Source organism: Hydra vulgaris, chromosome 08 (assembly GCF_038396675.1).
Source record: "Hydra vulgaris chromosome 08, alternate assembly HydraT2T_AEP".
In the NCBI taxonomy this organism is placed as follows: domain Eukaryota; kingdom Metazoa; phylum Cnidaria; class Hydrozoa; order Anthoathecata; family Hydridae; genus Hydra; species Hydra vulgaris.
In genome coordinates, this window is record NC_088927.1 from 42,343,511 (window position 1) to 42,370,000 (window position 26,490).

Consider the following 26,490-nt stretch of genomic DNA (forward strand, 5'->3'; position numbering starts at 1 on the left):
AAAATAGTAATATCATTAGTAGATTGATGTAGCTGCCCCTTTTTTTGTTTATTGTCCATATATCAGCTGATCTATGTAATGAAATCTCCGCAACTTCCTTAAATGTAAAGTTTAAACATTTGTCATCTGTTCCCATAAATTTAAAAGGCTTTAGAAAACCAGGAACAAATTTTTCACCCGGGCACAAATTTTATTTCAGTACTATCAACAAGAACCGGAAAAGTTTATAAATGTTTTTTTTTTTAAGTTTTATAGATTTAGATCAATCCATTATTAATATGATTTTTTAAATACTATATTACTAGTATAGTTACTTTTTAACTTTGTTAATACTTGTAGTTATAATTCTTAATTGATTTATATTTATAAATTTTTATTTCCATATATATTAACAGTAATATAGTTTTTGAAATGGTTGTTCAACAAAGCACTGATTTTCAAGGTATGAGCTTATACTTAAATTTTTATTTTTCAGCTATTTTTAGAAGTTTATATTAAAATTTTTTTTTTTAAATTTACTAACATATCTAATATTTCAACATATACATATACAATTTTTTACATATAAATCAAGAAAATTAAGCTTTTTGAAAGCATTGTTACAATTATTTTTTGCATTGTTTTTTTTTCAATATATAACTTTAAAAATTGAAAAATTCAAAGAAAAAAAAGCAAAAAATCTGGCAACATTAAATATTTCACATGTATTATGAAATGCCAGAGTCTTGCCTTATATGGAAAAATGCTTCAAGAAATCTAAGTAAAATGAGGTTTAGAATTTTCAGTGCAGTTGTAAAAAAAAATGAAAACAAAAAAAGGTAAAAAAATTAGAAAACAATGCATTATTTTGGCTAAATAACAAGCAAGACAAAAAAAACTGTAAAGTTTTTTGTCTTGCTTGTAATCAAGGAAAAAAGAAAGTTCAATCTAAGTGAAAATTTTGGCTTACGTTATAATTTTTTTAGAATTTTTGAAAGAATTAACTTGAATAATTAGTCAGATTAATAAAGGTTTTTTTAATGTACTTAAATTTTTTAAGATGTTTTACATTTTTTTTCAATTTTAGCATTATCTTCATACTTGCTCGATTCTAAAGTCAATGTTGAATCCAAAATTGAAAAATTGGGTGTTTTAAAAGACAAAGATTATCTTGTAGATTCCAACAAAAAGTTTCAGTTTCTTTTAGACTGGATTTGTTCAACAATAGATTTCCAATCAAAATCTGACAAGTATGTTCAAAAACTATTCTATTTTAACTATTCAAGATTATTTAAATAAAAAAATTTTAGAAGACTAAAATTCTCTTGCTCAAAAAAGTTTTTCTTAGTAAAAATGAATTTTTAAAAAAGCTTGCATATTTCTAGAAGAGATTATATCCTGATAAATCAAATGAAAATAAAATGCAGTTTAAAATATTGTTATGTTTGAATAACTTTTAATCATTGGTTTTTTTTAAAGTTTTTATTTTACGCGAAGGCTTTAAAGGGATCCTAAACCTCTGAGACATGTTATGTTCATATTAAAGAAAATGATAAAAAAAAAACTTTTGTGCTAATTTTTTTTGATTAAAATAAAAGTATAAATGCATACCAAGAAAAGCTAACTTTTTTTTTTGTCGAAGCTTGTCTTCTTTGTTTTGTTGTAGGCCAGATAGTCTTTATAATATATGCTGCAACCTACAGACTTGATAGTTAATTCAGCGAGTTTCATTCACAAGAGTTTTTGTAAGATAACATCATTGATTTTATTGTTTGTTTATGAAAGATTCAGTTAACAAACAAAAAAAATCAATGATGTACTTAAACTCATAGAAATAAAACGCACTTGAATAAATGATCAAATCTGTAATTTGTGGCGCATATTATGAAGGCTATTAGGCCTACAACAAAAAAAAAAACTGAGCTTCGATTAAAACAAAAAAAGTTAGTTTTTCTTGGTATGCATTTATTATTTTGTTTTGATCAAAAATATTTAGCTCATGTTGTGCTCAAATTAAATGACAAAAAAAAACATTTTTTTTTTTTGTCATTTAATTTGAGTTTAATGTGTTTTTCATGATAAATTTAAACATTTGAAACTATTTTCCATGTCTTTTTAAAAGTCATTTTAAAGATTATTTTTTTAAAATTATTTTAAATTATAAATAAGTTAAATTAAATCTTCTGTTGCAATGTAACAATTTAATTGCTTTATTTTTTGTTTCTATTTTTACAAAGAGTTGTTTAAATTTTTTTTCTTTGACTTGACTTACTAATCAGAGCATAAAACAATTAAAAATTACTATTTTAAAAAAACTGATATTTTTTTAAACAAATTTTTTTTTTGCAACTTTTTGGAAAGAGTAAATGTTCATACAATTCAAAAATAATATATAACACTTTTTAACAATTTAAATAAAATTTGTTCATTCCTTAAACAATCAATAAGTTTCAAAGTAATTTATTTTGAATGCAATAAAAAATGTAACAATAAGTAATTTTTGGGAGTTTGAGTTTTTTTGAGTTTTATTTTAGGGGAGAGAGGGGAGCATTGGGCACTTTTTCACGTAAATGATAATAAAACTGTTATTTTTTATTATAATCAAAATTTTATTTCAAGTATATCTAGCACACATTTAGCAGTAATTATTGCTAAGAAGAGTTTTAGTATTATAATTACTCGCAAAGTTACAAAAGATTTTCTAACACATGTCCAAAGTGTCCAAACCTCCCTGTGGTTGGGAGGTTTGGGCATCCCTGTGAAGAGGTTTGGGCACTGTATTTAATATGCACGATATTGTTTTAATATACCATTATGCTTCAGTATTACATAGCATTTCTATAAAAAATTGTAATACAACTTGTAAGACAAAACTTTCTTATCATAGACTTTACAAAAAAATAAACAATGTCACTTGGAATCAATACTGCACGATGTTGGACTTAATAAGACTTATCTTAAATTTGGTATGACCCAAAGAGGTTTATCAAATTTATATTTTAGACTGCCACGTTTTATCCATGTTGTTGGTGTAGGCAATTTTGTCTTTATATCCTCCAGGGGGACGCTGGCTACGTCCTCGATGTCAGGAAACATAAACGTATTTCTTATCTTACTCTCTCTTATGAATTTGACAGTTGCCATGGAGTGATTAACCACTTCGACTATTCCAACATAATGGTAAACAGTTTTTTTGGTGTCAAATTTAACTAACACAAAATGATTTATCTGGAATTTTCATCCAGAACAATCACATCGTCTACATCAAAGTCTTCGATGAATCAATTTCAACAAGGTCTTCGTCAGAAACGGAAACATTTTCTATTTCATCATCACTGCTAATCTTCGTGCTTTTCTCGTTTTTAGAGCATTTTCGATTTTTGTTGAGCTCTTTGATCTGATCTTTTCTTTGTCTTTTCTTTATTGATTTGATGTTCTCTTCTCGGGTGTGTCTGTCAATATTATAGTTTTTCCTTTCTTCCGTTTCATGCCATCCAATTTCCTGGGGCCGGCTTTCGGAAATGGTCTTACTAATTCAGGTTTTACATTGACAGTGCCCCTAGTCTGGCTTTTAGATAGAGATTCCAGTTGAGATGGCCCAGTGACTTCCACATTTGAACTTGTACAATCCTCTAGACTCAGATTTTCTGTTGAAGGCTGTTCCATGATAGGTTGTTCTGAAATCGATTTTTCTGTAGCAACATTATTCTTCGGCAAGCAGCGATCAGTTATAGAAGAACAAACAAAATCTTCATCAGAGTAAATGTTTGAATTGAATGGCCAAATGCCAGGTTTTTTAAATCCCGTTTGAATATTTTGCAACTTGAAGTGGGATGGCTTTTGCTGCTAATTTCAGGGTTTCATAAATTGTTACCATTTTGCCAGGATTGCTTACCATCCAATCTGTTACAACTGTTATAATAAGTTTTGAGTGATCCATAGACAGTCAGGTCTAGGGGTTGCAGTTTATGGCTGCAGTGCGGTGGGAAAGTCATTAAAACAATGCCTGATTCTTTACAAAAATCGAGAACTGGTACTGAAATATGGCTCTCGTGATTGTCCAGCAGCAATAGAACTGGTGAGGAAGGCGTTGGTTTTGCGTGTTTTGCAAAATGGTATATATATTTTAAAAAACATGGTGCTGTCATCCACCCTGAAGAATGTGCTGCTCCATCTGAACCAACAGGTGCATCATTTAGCATATATATTTTGAAATTAACCCGTGGGAATATGAAAAGGTGGTATTGAGATACCCAATGCATTAATACCACAGCAAACCGTTACAAGTGTCCCTCTTTCAGCTGACATTACTTGCCCAACTTGCTTAGTGCCTCTGAGAGCAATCACTTTCTGGGTTCGTTGTACTGTCTGATACTGAGTTTCGTCCTGATATTGTAAATAGACTCAGGGCCGAAGCAATGCTGTTCATATACAGTTTTAAGATTTTCAAAAAAATCTCCAACATTTTTCTTATTGAAACTTGTGGCACGTGAGAGACTGGTAGCTTCTGGTGTCCTTATAGAAAGCTGAGGTTGTCTTTAAAAAAATCCCTTTAGCCAATCATTGGGTGCAAGTTTCTTCTCTGTCCAGTTGTCTGGTATTTTTTTATTAATGGCAGTGGCGTATTCGTAAACCAATTCGCGTGCCTTCAGCTTTGACATTCCATGGTTTAGTTTAAACAGTGTTACAAGATATTCTGAAATTTTTTCTTCTTCATCTTTCGTGAATATTTTGGATGATATTAATTTAGAAGAAATATCTTTCACAACGCCACCCTGTTTTATGTATCTTTGAAGGTTAGGCCTGGGTATATCATATTTAATCGCAGTAGTTTTAGTTTTCCTCCTTTAGAAACCTCTTCCAATGCGCACAAAATAACATCTTTAGGGATTTCACGTTGTTTATTTTTCTTTTTTAATGAAAACAACATTGTCCTGAAAAGAAATGATTAAACATTCAATTCAATAGGCATAGCGAAAAAGCACAAATGTATGACACCAAAACACACTAAAAAAAGAGGGAGCATTGGGCATGCCCAAACCTCCCTCCTACCTGCATGCCCAATGCTCCCCATAACCTCACTTTTCAAATAGATTTGAATAAGTTTATTTTTATCAAATGTTGAATCCTAATTGCCAGGTAAATACAATGTTCATTAAATGCAAAAGAAAAAGTTAACACAGATACTTACACTTTCTTGCAGATTTCTTTGTTATCTTTCTTCAAATCCCAAACAAAATATTTACTTTAGTACACAACAAACCGTTAAGCGCATGTAACTTGACAACGAAGTGAAATGACAGCTGACACTTTGACTAAGTGGTGTTGCAAGTTATAAAACTATAGTGCTATGGTAGAAAACAAAAATATCTAAAATAGATTTTGAGAAATGAGGGGTGCCCAAATATCCCGACTGCCCAATTCTCCTCCCTCCCCTAGTGCTTATATATATTTTCTTTTTCATAAGGAATTGTTTTCTTTTTTCTTTCTTTCTTTCTTTTTTTTTTAGTTTTCTTCCTAGTTCAAGTTTAGCTTTGTGTTTCTTTTTATAAAATCTTCCCATTTTTAAAATAAAAAAATAAAAACAGTCATGGTTAAGTTTTCAGAAAAAAAATAATTTATGTGGTCAGCAATAGTGCTCAATGGCACACCATTTCTGTCCAAGCCTGATTTAGTAAATGTCTCGTTTTATTCAATAATAGTAATTTTTATAGCAGTAATTCCTAAAACGATTGTCTTTTTAGTATTAAGTGTTTAGTTTAGATAGTATCTGTGCACAAGTGTTTGTTACATTATTATTAACTAATTAACATCAACAGTTTTTAAAATGATTTTAAAGAGTGGAGATATAAAATATGCAATCATTTTTTTCTTTTATATAGTTAACTTTAAAAATTGGAGTTCTTATTTTATTATTTTTTGAAATTTTTGCTAAAAACATTTTTTTCTAACTGTACTTTGTTTTTTTTTAATTTAACCTTTTTGTTAATTTTTTTAGTAGCTTTTCCATTTGCAAAGTGATTGTAATCAATTAATTCTTTTAAAATAAATTTAAATCTATTGTGCGTTTGCACATTTAAAAAATGCATTGATTTTATTTAAAATTATTAGTTTAAAATGGAATACGAATTTATTAATTTTCCATGTATCAAGTTATTTTTATATTTGTTAAGTTCAGTCATTAAGAACTTAGTAACTCTATGTAGAAATTTAAACAGAGAAAAAACATTCTTCGCGTGATAGAAAGAGTAGCAGAGAGAAAACGAGAATGAAAGATAATTGTTTGCAATTAAATTTTGAATTAATGAGTTGGATACTTTTATCTATTTTAATTGTGTATAACAAAATGGAAAAAATTAATGACTCTAATAATCACTTTTATAATTTCTTTATATTTTCATTTTTATATTATAAATTCGAAATAAAAATATGCTTAATAGTATTAAATTTTTATGAAAAAACTTTTTGACACAATTCACTTGTAACTTTTCTAAAAGCTGAAATGACTTTTTGATTGATGATTATATAAAAACAATATATATTGCATAAAAAGTTTTTGAATACTTAAGTATTTTTTGTTAAGTTTTAATTATTTTTTATTTAGTATTAATTAAAACTAAAAGTTTTAAAATTTAGATCTATAGCTTGATAGCTTTTAGATGAGAAACTTTCTTAGCTAATTCTGGTAGAATAGAAAGTTAGTTAAAAGAATTTTCAATATGCTATTTTTGAATTAATTTAAATTTGAGGCTGAGTAAGTTTTGTTAACCACACAATAACAGAAAATAAATTTACGCAATAAATTTAAGATTTCATAGATGTAATTTAAGAACTTAAAATTTAAAACTAAAAAAATTTATAATTAAAAAAATTTAAAAAATTTAAAATAGAATTTATAATTGCATATTAGTAAACCTGTGTTACATTGCTTCCTACCTATGATGATAAATGCTGGATCTTCTTCACTGTACTTGTAGATTTCAGCTAGTGCCTCCTTGATATGTGATAACTGGAAGAGTGGCTATGCAACTCTTCCAGTTATCTCCTAATGAGTGTACATCTCTAAAACTTAGTTAATGGTTCTTAGGCCGGCTGGTTGTAAGGTTTCATGAACTCTGTGGTAGCTCTCAAAAAGGCTGTTTTCATCAACAACTGTAAATTATCAGAATATTAATAGTGGCATGTTGTGCATGGATAGTGTTCTTGTTAATGCTTTTATTCTGCATTGTCAAGGCCACATAAGGAGCCCTACATTACCACTTTTTGTTAATTAACGGGACTAAGAAAACATTATGACTCATTGCTTGGGATGGCATGCTCTATCTATGAATGAGTCAAGTTGTCTTTAACCCTAATTTATGCCTAAGGTAATCAAAAATATTGAACATAAAAAACAATCCCCACCACCTGTTTTAATATATCTTTCGTAAATATTCTTGGTCTTTAAAGTAACCTTTCATCGGTTGAATCTTACCTCTTTCAAAATTCATCAAACTTGCTTGCTTTTTGTGAGACTAATTTGAATTTCTGCATTTCTCAATCTCTTACTATAGCTAACTTTGTAACTCATTTTCCAGACAACCCTAATAACTTACCTTTATTCCTTGATTTGTGTCTTTTCTCTGACCATGGCTTGCATTCAGTGTATTTTTTTTCTTCCTTAGGTGGTTCTGACCATGCAATGATCTCTACAAATCTTTCATCTTGTACTTCTTTTTTTGAGCTACCATATCATTGCAATACTTACTACTACCTTAAATCTGACTGGGATTCTTTTCATGATTTTCTTAGTGATGTTCTCCCACTTAACCTTCTGGATCCAGGCAGTAATGCAAGCTTCTATTCCTTCTTTGTTGGCTCCAAGTCAAGCCTCATTCTATTCCATGGTTTTCACCTTCTTGTACAGCTGCTATATCTAATCATAATCATTTTTTTCATCTTATTTGAAAGAACAACTCTTTTAAGAACAAACATCTATTTATTATTGCAAGCAGTTGATATAAAAAGGTGCTATCTAATGCTAAGCTGATAGTATTATATCTCAGAATTTAGGCTCTAGAAACTTATGAAAATTCTTTAACAGTTTCATTAACAAAGGTAGTTCTAACATTCTATCACTCATTCATGAGACTGATCTTAATACTTCTCCTAAGGATAAGGCAGAACTACTTGCAAAGAACTTTTCTTCTAATTCAATTCTTAAATCTTATGGTCATATTCTCTCTGCCAATTAAACAGGTTAACCCCTTGTTATTGTTAGAGTTGCTTGACTTTCAAGCAACTCTAGCTTCCATTGCTAAAGTCATATTTTAATTAGAGTTTAAATTGAGATATGACCTATAGCTTGTTCAGACAACATTCCTGTTATAGTCTTACAACTCATTTCTTTCTAACTGCTTTATCAAAGTCATTCTCGAAGGCTAATACTCTTTTTCATTTCCAGTAATTTCTGGTATACCTCAAGGTTCTATCCTTGGTCTAGTTTAGTTTCTTATCTACATTAATGATCTACGTGACAACCTTACATCTAAAGTGACTCTATTTGCAGATGACTCAACTTTACACTACTGTCTTGACAAAAAGTCTTCTCTTTTCGATTGCTTAGAACAGACAGCTGATCTTAAATCTGATCTCACTTCTGTAACAAATTGGAGTTTGCAGTGGCTTGTGAATTTTAACTCCAATAAAACTCAGTTATTAACTACAAACAACTATTGCAATATTAATGAATTGCAGCCATCTCACTGGTTCCACTTCTTCATGTCTACTTGGATTATTGTTCATTACTGACCTCTCATGGAAACCACTTATACAATTGGTTACTAAATTAGCATCTGCTTCTTGTTATCATGCTCTTCTCTATCATGGTCTATCTCTTCTCTTTATCGTTGCCATTTTCTAACTCTTTATTCCATTATATACCTTTACAAATCTCTTATTTGCCTCTGTATAAAATACTGTTGTCATATTTGGGCTGATTCTTCTAATAATGCTCTTTTTCTTTCAGACAAGATCCAAAAACGCATTGTAAATTTAGTTGAACCCATTCTATCTTCCAAGCTTGAGCTTCTCTCCTATCTTCATAAAGTTACATCTCTTTCTCTTTTCTATAAATACTATGATGGTCACTGCTCAAAAGAGCTATAATCTCTAGTTATCATCAAGCAAAACTCATTCTTGCTTGAGTTGTTATTTAGCAAAGTCTTATTTTTTTACTGTATCTCTCCCTGCATGTTCTCAAAACTTTAATTTGTCTAGTTTTTCCCCCTGCACTTCAACCTTTTAGAGCTCTCTCCCATCTTCATGTTTCCCTGATTTATTCAACCTACAACTTTTCAAGTCTTCTGTCAACTGTTTTCTTGCGCTTTAATAATTTCTTGTAAATTTTGTATTTGTAAATTAAAAAAAAATAATTTATTTTTGTTTTTATGAATTTTGTGTTTGTGAATTATACTTTTGCATTTGTATATAGAATTAATAAAAAAATCATTAAATTTATGTAAATATGATTATCTTTTATGTTTTATCCAAATATAACTAAATGATACATTTCATAGCGAATTTCCTTTTTGATTTTTTTGTTGTTGTTTTCAGTGCACTTAACCAGCAATTTAGTTTACTGACAGTATTTTTAATTCCCTTAATAAAAAACATTTATAACTTACTTTAAAGTATATTAATTATTATTATGCAAAGATTTTTGTAACTTTCCTAACTTAAGATAAAAATCTTATGATAAAAGATTAAAAAAAGTTTTTTGAATAATAACAGTAATTGAAAAAAAAAAACAGTGTGTTAAACATATTAAAAAATCTTAACTAGAGAATAACTGACATCAATTAAAAAATGTATTTTAAATTTTGAGTGAATGATGCAGTCTTGCTTCATGACAACGCTTTTATTCACATTTAAAAAAAAAAACCATTGTTCTCAATCAACTTAATTTATTGCCATGCATACTAATTACGTTTTCTGTGTCTAACATAACACTTTAAATCTGAGCCTGATAGATTTTTTTTTACCATGATTTTTTGAACCTTTGAGAATTTTAAACCAATTAGGAATTATATATATACAGTATGTCAAAAAAGTCTATCACCCCCTGTTGATTTTTCAATAAAAACAAAATTTTGTATACTTAAATTTAGATTTTTTACCTAAATTTTTTTTTTTATATTGAATTTATATCAAAAAACATTTTTATAACAAGAAATTATGCTTATACTTAAAACAAAAATTATCCACTAAATTAGAAAAAGTGTATCACCCCCTCATGAACTCTGTGGTAGTTCTCAAAAAAGTGTATCACCCCCTAATCATTTTTTAACTTTTCTGTTGTTTAAATTAGTAAAATTGCAGAAAATAAGCCAAAAACAATCAAATTTGATTGATAGAAGTTATTCTAACTAATTTTTTAGCAAAGTTTGTTTTCTTTTTAGGTTCTTAATAAGAAAATTATGGCAAAAAGATATGAAATTCACGATTCAGTAAAAAAACTGATCCTGGGACACTATAAAAGTGGAAAAGGATATTAAACTATTTCTAAAATAGTCCATGTTAAGCCTAATAGTGTTGGAAATATCATTAGAAAATATAAAAAAATGGGTACTGTTAAAAATTTGCCAAGATAAGGACGCCCAGCTAAGACTACCCAACGCATTGATAGAGAAATTATTCGAAAAGTTAAACAAGATCGAGGACTATCTGCACCAAAGCTTGCAAAAGATTTACAAACAGATCATGGTATAACTGTAAATCCTCAAACTGTTTGCAATCGCTTGAAAAATCCAGGCTTTGTAGGTAGAGCTGCTCCAAAAAAGCCTTTTTTGAGTAAAAAAAATCAAAAGAAAAGATTGGCTTGGGCTAAGAAACATTCAAATTGGACTATTGACCAATGGCAAAGAGTTTTATGGTCCGATGAAACAAAAATACGTTTGTTTGGTTCTGATGGTATCATACCCAAATGGAGAAAAAATGATGAATGCCTAAATCCTAAATGTATGAGACCAACTGTCAAGCATGGGGGAGGTGACATTAAGCTTTATTATAAAATTTCAATATAATATATACTTCTAACTTACTTTTTCCTCTTATCATAGGTCAAATGATGGTTTGGGGCTCTTTTTCTTGGAGTGGTGTTGGCAAACTCGAATTCATTGACGGAATAATGACAAAGGAGGTTTATACTGACATTCTGAAGCGAAAACTGAGATCAAGTGCCAGAAGTGCTGGCTTATCTCGTAATTTTATCTTTTAACAGGATGGAGATCCTAAACACACATCAAAGTTAGCTACTGAGTGGTTAAAGAAAAACAGTATTAAGATGTTAGATTGGGTTCCTCAGTCACCAGACCTAAATCCGATTGAAAATTTATGGAGTCTTTTTAAAATTAAAGTAGCTGATCAAAAACCATCCAGCTTGTCGCAATTAAAGGCAATTCTCATTAAGGAGTGGGAAAAATTTGACATACAATGGCTTAAAAACTTAGTAAATTCAATGCCTAAAAGATGTCTTGCAGTCATCAAGGCAAAAGGCCCACAAATAGACTATTAATTTTATATTAGCAAAATAATTATTTAAGGGGTGATACACTTTTTTGACTTACACTTTTTCTAATTTAGTGGATAATTTTTGTTTTAAGTAAAAGAATATTAATTTCTTGTAATAAAAATGTTTTTTGATATAAATTCAATATTAAAAAAAAAAATTTGGGTCAAAAATCTATATTTAAGCATATAAAAGTTTGTTTTTATTGAAAAACCATCAGGGGGTGACTTTTTTGACATATATATATATATATATATATATATATATATATATATATATATATATATATATATATATATATATATATATATATATATACTCACATGTTTTATCTAAAAAGGTCTTCTTATAATTGTTAAGGATAGTTAGTTGAAAAGTGCAATTAAAATTGTGTTTAATTTAATAATTATTATTTTTAATATTTATTACAACTTTTCATGTCAACAAGTCAAAACAAATGACCACTTCACATTAAAAGATGCCAAAGAGTCAACAAATAGCATTAATCTAGGTAAATTTTGCTGAAAATTTTACATTGTTTGGCTGTGATGGGGATACAGATTTTATGCTCACATTTTCTTACTTAACTGCCTCCTAGTGTGAATGTTAGTGCCTGCTCAGTTTGAAGACCCCTTGCCATGGATATAAAATCTGCAATTTAATCTTTGATTTAATGCAGCACAGTACAATCTTCAATTGTACTGTCTGCATTAAAGCCACACCTTTCTAAAAAAAAACTAATGCTATGGCCTTAAATTTTACAAAAACAGAATTATAATTTAAAATTGTGGCCATGTGTAATGTGTTCAGACAAAGTGCAGCAGTTAGCAGCACAAAAAGTTTGCCAGCTACCAAACTTAAAACTTTATTTTTTAACAAAATGATGACCAGTTTATGAAATAATTTTTATGATGTGGTATTATGGTAACATATTTTTAATAAAGCATAAGTAGAGTTTATGGTGTAAACTGAAGTCCGATAAAGAAATACAATATATCAGCTCTTGAAAAAGTTCAAAGAAGAACAACTCGAACAACAAGTCTCTTACATCTAAGTTATGATGATTAAATAAGTTTATTATTATAATGATTGAAACTTGTTGGTTAAGAGGAGATACAATGGAGTGCTTCAAAATTGTCCACAGTTTAATACAAGTTAAGTGGTGTACATCTATGTCAAAAATAATGATGAAACCAATCTGAATACCGAAGAAATCCCATTCGATTAAAAAAGGAATTATTAACAGAATGTTGAGAAAATTTCATTCTTAATAGAATAGCCACTGTATGGATTTGTCTTCCCCCATTTATCATGCTATCTACATCAGTGAAAGTAAATGATTAGGCAAATATATTAAAAGCAAACATAAAGTCACCGGCTTTTACTGGCCAATATTGAGTGTGCTTATTACACACTCTTGTTTAACATTATAAACATTAAAGTTTTTGTTATAAATTATTTTAATTGTTATTTTGTTAAATTTCAGTAATAAATAGTTATTATTATTAACTGATTACTAATTTACAATCAGAAATCTATTTATTTCGTCATTTTACACATTTTACAATGTTATCTATAAATTTAAACAAATATATATAATTACAAGCTGACTGGGGCTAGTAGAAGTCAAAATGACTTATCATCAAGCCCCTTTGTGAAATACAAAAAAAATACTATTAAATTTTACATCTTCCAATATTACATAAAAGAGTGAAATTAATAAGTTTAAAAAAAAAAAAAAAAATATTTGGTTAGAAATTTTAGAAGGTTAAAAAAGAACTTAAAAAAAAGTTAAAAAAAAAACTTAAAGTTAAAAAAAGAAGAAATTTAAGATAAAGTTAAAATATAAAATAACAAATAAAAAATTACAAATCTGTACATATTCGTATACATATTAAAAACAAACAAAAAAAAAAAAAAAAATTTAATTCGCTTAATATGCATATACATATTCAATACAATATCAAAATTAAATAAAGTACATAAAAAATTAAAAATACAAAATTATTTCGATTTTTTTAAAAAAAAATGAGAGAATGTACGTAATGTTTAAATTTAGTAAGTGTTTTTTTATAGTTCTTTTAAATGTAGCAATAGATTTTATTTTTTTCATATTTTCGTCAAGAACCGAATTCCACAAGCGTGGTCCCCGGCATATAGTCGAATCAAGAAGTCAGATTTTTTGAGTGATGTTAGTGGGATGTAGTAATTACTCATTGAATGTCTTGTTTCATATTTATGATTAATTCGAGTGAAACTTTTAAAAAAATATTTTGGAATCATTTCATTTTGAAGTTTAAACATAAATAACAAGTTATGGTATATATTTAGTTTGTATACATTTAGAGCATTTATTTCCTTGAGTAACGGGTCGGCACTTTCGTATCTACTTGCGCCCAAAACTAATCTACTTGCTTGCTTTTGTTTTGTATAAATAATTTTTAGGAAAGATAAATGATTGTTTGCCCAGGCAATATTACAATAGTTAATATGACTATGTATAAAAGAAAAGTATAAATTTTTTAAACATAAATTATTTAAAAGATGTTTTGTCTTGTACATAATCCCCAGGGTCTTTGAAACTTTGTTCTCGACTAGCTTTATTTGGCTTTTCCAATTTAAATTCTCAGCAAAAATTATTCCTAGTATTTTCATTGAAAAAATTTTTTTTATTTTAATATTGTTAATTGTTAGTTCAGGTAATTTGAGTGGATGGTTCTCAGATTTAGATGACTTAGCAAACACAATATATTTCGTTTTTTCAATATTTAATAAAAGTTTATTTGCTTCAAACCACTCATTAAGATATATTAATTCTGTGTTTACAATATAAAAAATATTTTTTAAATTTGAGTCAGAAAAGAAAACATTTGTGTTATCAGCAAAAATAATATAATTAAGTATTTTTGAAGACAAATAAATATCATTAATATAAATTAAAAACAGCAGGGGTCCAAGTATTTAAAATTTAAAAGTAGTTCTACTGCTTATAAAGCAAAAATAGGTACAAATTAAAACAAATTAATAAATAAAAACAATAAAACAGTTATAAAAACAAAACAAAAATTTATTTTATAAGAATAAATTTTTCTCTCTTAAAACTTCTACTTTTTTTGCACTTGTAAAGTATGATTTTTGTAAAGTTTAAATTTTCATCAAATAAATATCAAAAATAAACTACACATTATCAATTACAGTTTTATGTAAGTAGAATATAGCACTGCTTGCATAAGTTTAATTTTTTGTAAATAAATTTTAATTTTTATTTAGATTAATAGCTGCTAATATTGATCAGATTAAAAGTTTACTTTCATTGCTTTGTGCTTATTTGTCAAAATCCTGGAAGTTACAGTGTCTCCTTAAGTTGAACCTTCTTGAGGTACTGAAGAATATACACACAAACATATTTATTTATATATATATATGTGTGTGAGTGTATATATTTTTATGGTTAATTTTATTTTAATTGTAAATTTCAATTTAATATTTTAATTAGTCATGCAAGATAAAAAACTAATTTAAAAATTGGATGTTAATTTAAAAGTTAATTTAAAAATTGGAAGCAATTTTGAACTAGAACAAATTACTGCAACATTTACTCAATATTATTTTCAAACTTTATTATTTATATTATTTTCTTATTTTAACAAATATTATTTTCTTATTTTTGCAAATTTTTCTGTAATCTAATTGCATGGGAATTTGAAAAGTTTAATTCAGTTTAGAGTCCTGTGAAAAGCAAATTGTGAGAAATATAATAGACTAAGGTTTGCCTAAAACTTAAGAGATATTTCACAAAATGTTAAAATCTATGGAAGTATAATATAAAAGAATTTTAGTTTTTTTAATTTAAAGAATAAATGAATTACTTAGCCATAAACGGGCTTGCACTAGAGTTGTTAACCGAAGGATTTTGTAAAATTCTGGGGAAAAAAGTTCTATCAAAAGGATATTGATAACAAGAAAATTACTTTAAATTATTATAGCTAATTCAGGCTGGGACAGGAATGGCGTACAGTCAAGCACTATTGCTGACCATGCCAATGTTTTTTTTTTTTGACAATGTGACCACAACAGTTTAGATGTTTAGATAATTTTTAAACATTTTAGAAATGCGCTGAAAAAAGAAACGCTAGCTAAACTTAAACTAGGAAGAAAATTAAAAAAAAAAAAGAAAACTTTTTATGAAAAAGAAAATATAAAAGCACTAAAAATTACTTTTTGTTACATTTTTAACTGTGTTTAAAATAAATTACTTAAAAATCTTTAAAAAAATTTTATTAAAAGTTTTGCAATACGTTTTTAACAAATTACTTCTAATGATTGTTTAATAAATGAACAAATTTTATTTAAATTACTAAAATGTGTTATATATATTATTTTAAAATTGTATAAACATATTTTTTCCAAAAAGTTGCAAAAAAGAAATTTTTTTAAAAATACCGTAGTCTATTTAAAATAGTAATTTTTAATCACTTCATGCTTTGATGAAAAAAAAAAGTTTTAAACAGTTCTTTGTATAAATATAAAAAAATAAAAAATAAAGCAATTAAATCATTCCATTGCAATGGAAGAGTTAATATAACTTATTCATAATTTAAAGTAACTTAAAAAATTATCTTTCAAAAGGTTTAGAAAGACACGGAAAAATAGTTTCAAACAAATTTAATATTTTATGATTAAATTTATCATTAAAAAAAAACATGCTTACATTAAAAGAATTTAAATATAATATTATTTGTTAATTTACTCAAAATATGTTTATTTTATACAATCACTAAAATTACTTTTTTATTTTCTTTAAAGCGTAAAATAAAAACTTTAGAAAAGATCAACAATTAAAAGTTATTTATAAACTAGCAATTTTTTTTGATAGCATTTAAATTTTTAAAACATCAAAACCGCCGTGGTCAAACTGTTAAGAAAAAATATTATAAGCATGGTCAGTTACAGTGTACGGCTTGGACAGGAATGGTGTGCGATCACCATTCCTGTCCAAGCCTGCTAATTTATAGCTTATAAAATATTAGCTAAAAAATAGTAAACAATAAATTTTATTTTATATTAGCGTCACTTTTGTTATTTTAATTTTTTTGTTTGTTTTGTTATTGATCTTATCAAAAAAATGAAAAAGCATTAATTATTACAAACTTTAAATGACATCTTATAAAGAGTTTATTTTTTTATAATTAAATAAAAAACTTATTCTATGGACATAACTCTATTATTAATTTTTTTAATAGTTGAAATAAAAAATCTTAATAACTCATTAATAATTGATTTATTAAATTTGTGTTGTATATCAAATGATAGAGAATTTAAAATACTACGTAGTGGTATAAATTACTCCATTCTGCCAAAAATGGATTAGTGCATTTCCCTTGTATACCATGGTATTACAAGTATTTACGCTTGAAGTAATATAGCTGTTGCAATGTCTTTATATTTGTAAGTTTTATTTTGCAAAAAATAAAAGTTTAAAAAAATAATATTTTATAATAGTTACATCCGCTTTATATAGTTTAACAGATTGTGCGATATCAAAAAAGTGAAAACAGAAATTAGGTTAGGTTTAATAAAGAAATTAGGTCAAGATTTCCTTAATTCTTTTTGGTCTTGGGTTTTTTTTTTTTTTTTTTTGTTATTCACCTCCTCAAGGCCATGAAGGCCACTACAGATGAGGAGGCTACTCAATAGTGGTTATAACCCTCTCTCAACTCTATAACTCCGAAACACGAACCTCGACGAACAAGGCCGCTGCGCGGAGAAACAAGTTGAGCGCGGTACTACCAGGGACGTGGTGGGGATCGAACTCGGAACCTCTCGCTTCTGAAGCGAGCGCTTTACCACTACACCACTACCGCATATAAGTTGACATAAGAAATCTGTTTGCCACATTATTAAGTTTATTACCCAATAAAAATTTTTTATTTTTTAAGTTAATAAGTTAATTACCTAATAAAATTTTCTTAGGTAATTGAGTTATTAGGTTAATTACCCAATAAAGTTTTTTTTAAGTTACTTACCTAATAAAAAGTACCCTTTATTAAGTTAATTACTGAATAAAAAATTTTCATTGGCAATTTTTTTTTAACAACTTCAAAACTCAGCTAAATGTATTATTTGTTGCTATTGTTTTTTATTTATTTGTTGCTTACTTTTTTGTCTTATGTTTGACATTTTTTGTATTACTATTATTAGCTATGTATCCATTGAATTTTATTAGGTTTTAGCAAAGTTCTGCAAGGAGGATTTATCCATTGGTAATGATCTTGTTTTGTGTGTTTGGCATGATGTTCTTCAGTATCAAGTTTTAAAACAGCCACTTGCTTTGAAATTAAATCTTCTGGTTAGAAATCGTTTTAGTGTAATATTGTTTAAAACACCCAATGTATGAAAGTATATACCACTACAGGGTGTTAGCCAGGAATATTTTTTTTACCGTGTTTTTGTGATATTGGGAATGTTTATTGTTAAAAAAAAAAAAGTGATTGAATTTTGGAAATTTCAAAACCCATTGGGAATCGGGCTGGTTAACACCCTGTGCTAATTAAAATAAAATACTGCATATATTCAATTATATATATATATATATATATATATATATATATATATATATATATATATATATATATATATATATATATATATATATATATATATATATATATTTATATATATATATATATACATATATATATATATATATAATATATGTATACATATATACATATATATATATATATATATATATATATATATATATATATATATATATATATATATATATATATATATATATATATGTATACATATATATATATGTATACATATATACATACATATATATATATATATATATATATATATATATATATATATATATATATATATATATATATATATATATGTATACATATATATATATGTATACATATATACATATATATATATATATATATATATATATATATATATATATATATATATATATGTATATATATATGTATATATATATGTATATATATATGTATATATATATATATATATATATATATATATATATATATATATATATACTTATATATATAATAATAATAATATTAATAATAATAATAATGTTTATTGTACATATGAAAATATGTGAGTCACTCAACTGTAGTTGCATGTCTTTAATAGTAAAATGAAAAAATACTAATGAAATTTGTGATATAACAAAATAATAACAATCTCCAATTTACTTTATGAATAATCATTTTTAATTTTATAATATTCTATTATATTGCTCCGTTCTCTTCGTTTTTCTAATGACATCAATCCAAATTCTTTTAATCGCTCCTCATATTTCATACCTTTTAAACATCTTATTCTTGTTGCTCTTTGTTGTACTTGTTCTATTTTATTGATGTCTTTTTTATAATAAGGATTCCGAATTGGTGAATCGAATTTCAAGTGGGGTCAAACTAACAAACAATACAGCAGTTTCATTAGGCCTTTATCTAAGTGTATAAAACAATGCTTTATTTGACCAAGTATTCTGTTCGCTTTTCCTGTGATCATATCTATATGATTTTTCCATTTTATATCATTAGGTATTAGGACCTCTAAATCTTGTTCCAATGATGTTTTTATCATAGTGTAATAATATTCATTGCTCGTTGGTTGGCTCATATAATAATTATAGCGAGGTTTTTTTTCTCTATATGCATAATTTTGCAAATTTTATTGTTAAAGTGTAATAACCGTTTTTTACTCCATTTACTAAGGTTCTATAAATCCTCTTGCATTGCATAGTTATCGTTGATATTTGTAATCACCAAAGTAATTTTTCTATTGTCGACATACAACATACAGCAATCTTATATTTCTTGTGATATATCATCACTATAAATAACAAATAATATTGAACCTATTACTGAGCCCTGTGACACTCCACTTGTTACCTACTTCCATTCTGATTTATAAATACCAAGGACAACTTGTATTCTATTACAAGGAATTCTATTAGTCAGATATGCTTTAAACCAGTTCACTAAAACTTCGTTTTCACAATATCTTTTTAATTTTATAAACAATCTTTTGTGTGCAACTGTATCAAATGCTTTGGAGAAGTCCAAAAAAGCTATATCAATTGAAAAGCCACATTCCAGGGACTGTAATTAAATCTAAAAACTCTAGTAAATTTGTGCAACAGTTTTTACTACGTACAAAGCTGTGCTGCGAATCAGATATTAATTTATTTTCAATAAGATGTTCCATCAAACCGTCTCTTATTATACTCTTCATTACTTTGCATACAACAGACATTAATGAAACAGGATGGTAGTTTGTTGCTTTCAATTTGTCTCCTTTTTTAAATATAGGGATGATATTTGCACACTGCCATAATCTTGGAATTATGCCACTTGAGTTAATTCGGTTAAAAATAATTGACAATGGAGTTGAAATACTATTAGAACATTTCTTTAAAACTCTCGGGTGCACTTTGTCCTCTCCAGTAGATTTATCAACATTTAATTTGCTTTTTAATAATGCTGTCAATATTTATCTGGATTTGCTATTGGTTTAGGTAATGCTTTATTAAACGTTGGTACATTGTCATTTTCCTTTTGAAAAGTTAAATGAAAATTTTTTTTAAGTACTTTAGTAATACCTGATTCAAATATTGATATTGTTCCATCTTCCATTTCCAGAGCACTTTTTTTCTGATTGATTTCAGTTTTACTGTTTATATTTTGGTATATCAATTTAGGGTTTTCTTTGTCTTGATGAACAATTTCATACTCATACTCTCTGATTGTTGATTTTACAGTTTTTTTTGTGACTTTATTGATATTTTTGTATCCCCTTAATAAATTTTGGTCTCTAAATTTGGAATTCCTACATTTGATCCACTGTTTTATTTTCCATTTTATCAATGATGCTAATTTTTTTTAAGCCATGGTGCTCTTTTGATTTTATTCATATTTGATTGCAGGATATATAGAGTGCATGCCATATCATAATGTTGTAACCATTTATAGTAACACTCTTCTGGGTTAAGGTTTTCAAAGAGCTTATCCCAGTTGATTTTATCAAAGTAATGTTCATATTACTGTAGTTCTCTTTATGATACATATTTTTTAGCATATGATTGACTTACAATTTTATTTGATGGAATAAAGTTATAGCAAAACGAAAGAATATAATGTCAATTCCATGTTGAACAAAAGTATGTCATGTTGGGTCTCAAACGAAGCAAAATCATATACAAATTTCAAAAATAATATTCATTTTATAAAAAAACATAGATAAAAAAAATTATAATCAAAAAATCTTGTTAAATTCCCTATTTTTTATTTTTAGTTAAAAAACGTAACTTTTTGTTTACTAAAATCTAAAATAAAAATTTAATTATAAAATGATTCATATTTTTGAAATTTTATATATTTTTGCATCATTTGAGACCCAACATGACATACTTTTGAAAAACTTTTTTTTATATTATTAGGGACCTGTTTGATGTATAGGGCCTTGTGGCACCCGTAAAAATATTTTTTATTCAAAAATTTTTTAAATCCAGTATTATTTTATTATATAAAACACATTTAGGGGTTGTCAGCTGACATTTTCAAAAAAAGTTGTTTTTACCACCACCCTAATATACATAACATACACTTAATCTTATTACAATATTTTTTAATATATGATTTATCCGCTGATTTTCATATTATTACTTGGTTAATAATAAAAGACAAAAATTGCGCCTGTGAAAATTAAAACAAAGCTGAGTAATGAATGTAAGATAATATAGCATAAAAGTTCCTTGATACTAGTAATAATATGAAAATCAGCGGATAAATCATATATGTTATGTATTAGCTTGGGATCCTGGCTTAGCTAATGCTGCTGCATAGTCTCTGTATTTTGAAATCTTACTATTAGTGTCACTTGAACAAACTTTTTTTGTCTCAAGTATTTCAAGTTTCGATTTCAAATCATTGATTACAACTGGATATGTTGGATTATGTTATAAGAAATGCTAGATGGAGTTCAAGAGGAATTATAGCATTACTGGCATTTATATTATTGCCAGAACATCGACAGCAACTGCAACCAGCATGCAATTTTATTACTGATGAATGGATGAATATCTGGTTTTCCAATCACTATTATAATAGAACAAACTATGAAGTTTTATTAGCTGCAGTTAACTAGTATGCAAAAGCAAAAAAATCTTTTTTAAGACAATTACTGGTGTAATCATAAAACTGTTATAAACACTGCAAGATCCAATATTTGTGCAAAATATGCAGTAAAAACAGTGTAAGAAATTATTTATGCGAAAACTGAAAAAACAAGCTATAAAAAACTAATTTTTTGTAATAAAATTCAAAAGTACTATTTACTAGGTACTAGTAAATAGTACTTTTAAAAATACTGGTTAAATACTGGATAAATTCTAGATGCTTAAAAAATACTAATTTTTTAAGCATCTAGAATTTATTTGAAATACATGACTTTATATTGAAAAGGCCTTAAATCATTAAAAACCTTTTTGCATTATGTTTGTATATACTTTTGCCTGGTTGTCTTACCATAAAATTGGTTGTCTTTACAATAAAATTCATTTAGAAAACTAAAAAATGTTTAAAATCTTAAAAAAAAACTTTTTTTAGTTAATAGATTGCATGATGAAACGAAAACCCTCAGTTGATGTAGCCCCATTCTTTGCATGTTCTACCTATTTTTCAGTCAATGTTGCAGCACTCCTTGCATGTTCAACCTATTTGTCAGTTGATGTAGCAATACTCCTTGCATGTTTTACCCGTTTGTATATTTAGATGTCAAACTATAGGAATATATATATATATATATATATATATATATATATATATATATATATATATATATATATATACCAGGTTGTTATATATATATATATATATAAGTTTTGTTTTTCGATTCGTGGAGATGGCACTATTTATTTCAATTGATTTGGTTGAACATTTGTTTTTCTAAAATTGTTACTACTTTTTATGTACACGTGTGAAGTTTCATGTAGATCTGTTAACCTATTTGTATATTTACAGGTGTTCAAAGTAAATTTAAGTAGTATAAAGCTATAAAAAAAAATTTCTTATTAGATATTATTTATTAAAAGTCCAAACATTTATTGATATAAAACAAATTCCTCCCATTTTTCATGATTTCCTATCTTTATACTTTTCTCAATTATGAGCCTGCAATTTCCTACCTTTTGCCATGAAGCAGGTATGGTGGCTGTCCCAGGAATACAAAATTTGTACTTGTCCTCAGAAAGCACCATAAGTGTAAGCTCTGTCAGCTCAATGAAGTCTGTCTTTGTAATTCTCAATGAATTCCTTCTTTCCTAGGCAGCTATAAGTTATTGTTATCTAGTTATTGTGCTACCTTTTTAGTTAATAAACATAGGATGTTACATTGTGGTATGTAAAGGTTGAGGTTGAAATTTCCACCAGATTTAGCAATTTTTTTTCTAGTTATTGCAGTTATGGTTTTTGTTCACTTTTAACACTAAAACAAATTAAAAATTTGTTTTTAAGGAATATTTGTTAGAAGACATTTCATTCTTCTATTTAGTAGGCCATTTTATCAGTCTTATTATTTTTTTTATCAGTCATTTTATCAATTTCAAAAAAATCTTCAGATTTTTTCTTAACTTGAAGTAAAAATATTTGTATTTAAAAAGTGCTGGTTGCATATATTTGTATTTGAATTTGTATTTGGAAATCTAGAATAAACATATTTGTATTTGATCAAGTCTATTTGACCCCTGACTGCTGTATAAGAAGTTTTTTTGTTTTTTGAAACTAGAATAGTATCAAGTTTTTTGAGTTTCTTCTTAAACTCTCGATTAAAGACAATCATCATTTTTGTTGGAACTATTTTAGCTGAGCTCACTGTCTGACATCGTTTCATATCAGAAAGTGATACGATTTCAAACATAGATAAACTCCTGTTAATATCTTTATACTAAAATGTGCGATTAGTTAATAAATTTATTATATTTTACAGCACATTTTTGCTGAATTATAATTTAACAGCAGACTTTAGCAATATAAGTTATTTTTCTACAATAACTAATAATATGCTAATACTTTGTACCTAAGTTTGTAAATTTGTAATTGTGTATTTAGTAATTACTTTGAAAAATTAAATTTAAAAGCTAGAAAAAGACGCGACTCTGAGGAGATGTTTATAACTTAATCACTATACAAATTATATTTAAACATTAGCATTAATGTTTTTTTTTCCATTCTGAGGCCTTACATTGTTGTATGCATACTTTTTAATTTTCATATCAGTGTTTACAGAATAATTTTTTTTAATTATGTGAGTACTGTTTGGGTGCATTGTCTGTCTTATTTATTTTTAAATATTCCTCTATTAATCTTTATTTTTGTCTTAACAACTGTCAAAATATGCTTTGTTCAAAAAATAATTTTGCAATGGATTTGATATATGGTTTCCAAGAAAGATCGGAAGTAAGAGTTAATCCTAGAAGATGAAGGGTAGATGACTCATCGAGTACATAACAGTTCATAAATATAGGAAGATCTAAATTATTGCAATAACGATTGGCTGAAAAAAATTGAGTTTTATCTGAATTAAAGTTCACCAGCCACTGTGAGCCTCATGCTGTAGCAGAAGTGAGATCCTTTTCAAGCACAAATGCCCCCTCAAAGCAATCAGAGAGTGTTGGCTTCTTATCATGACAAGAATTAAACAATGCCACCTTAGATGTCAGAATATCTAAAAGATTGTTAATGTAAATTAAAAAGTGTATAGGGCCAAGGATTGAACCTTGAGGAACCCCTGAAAATACAGAAGAAGAGTGCTGTCCATCGAGGACAACTTTTATACTACGATTGGAAAGGAAGGATTCAATGATCTTAAAGATGTTGCCAGATACACCATAAGAAGAAAGCTTATGGAGGAGACCAGCATGCCAAACTTTATCAAAAGCTTTAGAAATGTCAAGAACGATGGCCTTAACCTCTCTATCTTTATCTAATGCACAATAAAACCTATCGGTTATTACTGTTAGCAAATCAGCTGTAGAATGAGAAGATCGAAATCCAATTTGATGATCAAAAAGTAAGTTATTAGATTCGAGATAAAAGATTAAGTGTTTTTGAGACAGTAGTTAGACGAATCAGATTGCTCTCCAGAATTTTTGAAAATAGGGATAACAGATGCTACTTTCCAGCAGGCTGGAAAACAAGACTCTGATAAGCACTTGTTGTATAGTTTTGAAAGTATAGAGGATAGCTCCAGAGAACACTACTGCAAGACTATAACAGTTATGTTGTCTGGGCCACAAGCTGTAGAAGAGTCTAAGCAGGAAATCACTTTAGATACAGAAGCTGGAGTGATACGAATGTCAAGCAATGGATCAATCTGTTTGAGAGCTATATCAGGTAGAAATAGTGGAATCAAGAGATGATATTAATGAAAAGTTCTTAGCAAATAATTCAGGTTTGTTTTTAGGTGAGGTGACTAAGTCTGAACCAAACAAGAGAGGTGGAACAACAGATTTGCCCTTATTATTGATATATTAGAGATTCTCCAGAAGTCATGAGAGCCTAATTTTTGTGATGAAATATGAGATTTCATGACCTGAGAATAGCATGCTTTGGTGTTAGACAAAGCCTTTTTACAATGGTTTCTAGCAGTAATAAACAGATGTCTGTTTTCTGGAGAATTGTTTCGCTGATAGATATGGAAGTAAAAGTTTCGATTGGCAATTGCAGCAGCACAATGTGAGGAAAACCATGGAGAAGAATGAAGCTTGACCTGGAATTGTCGATTGGGAATAAAAGATTCTATGCCAGCCTGTATCCACAAAGTTATGCAAAAAGCCCATTTGTCAGCAGGAAAACAAAAAATTTCTACCCAAGTGCCATCATAAAAAAAATCACGAAGAGTCCCAGTCAGCTTTAAGGTAGTTGTAAGAGGTATGATGAAAGGGGGATTCAGATGATGAAGAACAATGAGATAATACTTTTAAAAAGATCAAACTGTGATCAGAAGCACCTAAGAGCGAATGTGGAAAAACTGAGCCCTGACTAGGATCAGAAACAAGACATAAGTCGAGTATAGAAGGTAAATGAGCATTAAAGTCACCAACAACAATAATATTAGCTTATGGATAAAGAGGGAGGGCTTGGTCAATATGATCAAAAATAACATCAAAAAGAGTGCAGTCTTGAGATAAAAGAAAGAGATATATAACGAAAAGAAAGGCGATAGAGTGAAGTGGTGCTAAACGAAAGCACATAAAAGAATATTCTGTGGATTTGAATGTAAATGCTCAGGCCAAGCATGTGACCATTGGAGTTTTTACGAATCAAAGGAAGATAACCATCAACATTAAGATCACAAGATTAGACAGGTGAACTCAAATTAGTCTCACAAAAAGCAAGTAGGTCTGGTGAACTTTGCAAGAGGCAAGACTCAATAGAAGAAAAGTTACTTCGAAGACCACTAATATTAGTGAATGATAGGTTTAAAGAACTTGGTGATGACAATGATTTTTTGTGTTTTATAGTTTTAGGTACTTTTAATTTTTTTATGACAATGATTTTTTGTGTTTTATAGTTTTTGGTAAATTTGTTAAAGAACTTGACTCAAAGCATAGATAGTACTCAGTACACTGTTTAATAGCCTTAGAAATTGCCTCATTACTATTAATAAACCCTAAGCCATAACAAAGGGCTCCAAATGTGGCCTTGGCAATGCACACCAAAAGTACAAACAGGTACTCCATCCATGCGCAATATGGCACTGTTAATACTTTGATATTTTTGAGCTGTTGATGGAATCAGCCTCTCTGAGAGCTACCACAGAGTTCGGGAAACCTGACTACCAGCCGGCCTCAGAACCATAAAACTGAGTTTTAGAGCTGTACACTCATAAGGAGATAATAGAATGAGTTGCCT

General features: G+C 27.7%; 1 protein-coding gene across 1 annotated transcript in view; it reads left to right on the forward strand.

Annotated features, from left to right (window-relative positions):
- The first annotated feature begins 376 nt into the window (after positions 1-376).
- LOC136083859 (uncharacterized) overlaps positions 377-26,490 on the forward strand; it is a 78,920-nt gene continuing 52,806 nt past the window's right edge. The window contains exons 1-4 of the mRNA XM_065803767.1: positions 377-442; positions 1,067-1,229; positions 14,798-14,906; positions 17,754-17,876. Of these exons, the coding sequence (XP_065659839.1) occupies positions 412-442; positions 1,067-1,229; positions 14,798-14,906; positions 17,754-17,876 (426 nt within the window). The 5' untranslated portion in view covers positions 377-411. The remainder of the gene's footprint in view (positions 443-1,066; positions 1,230-14,797; positions 14,907-17,753; positions 17,877-26,490) is intronic.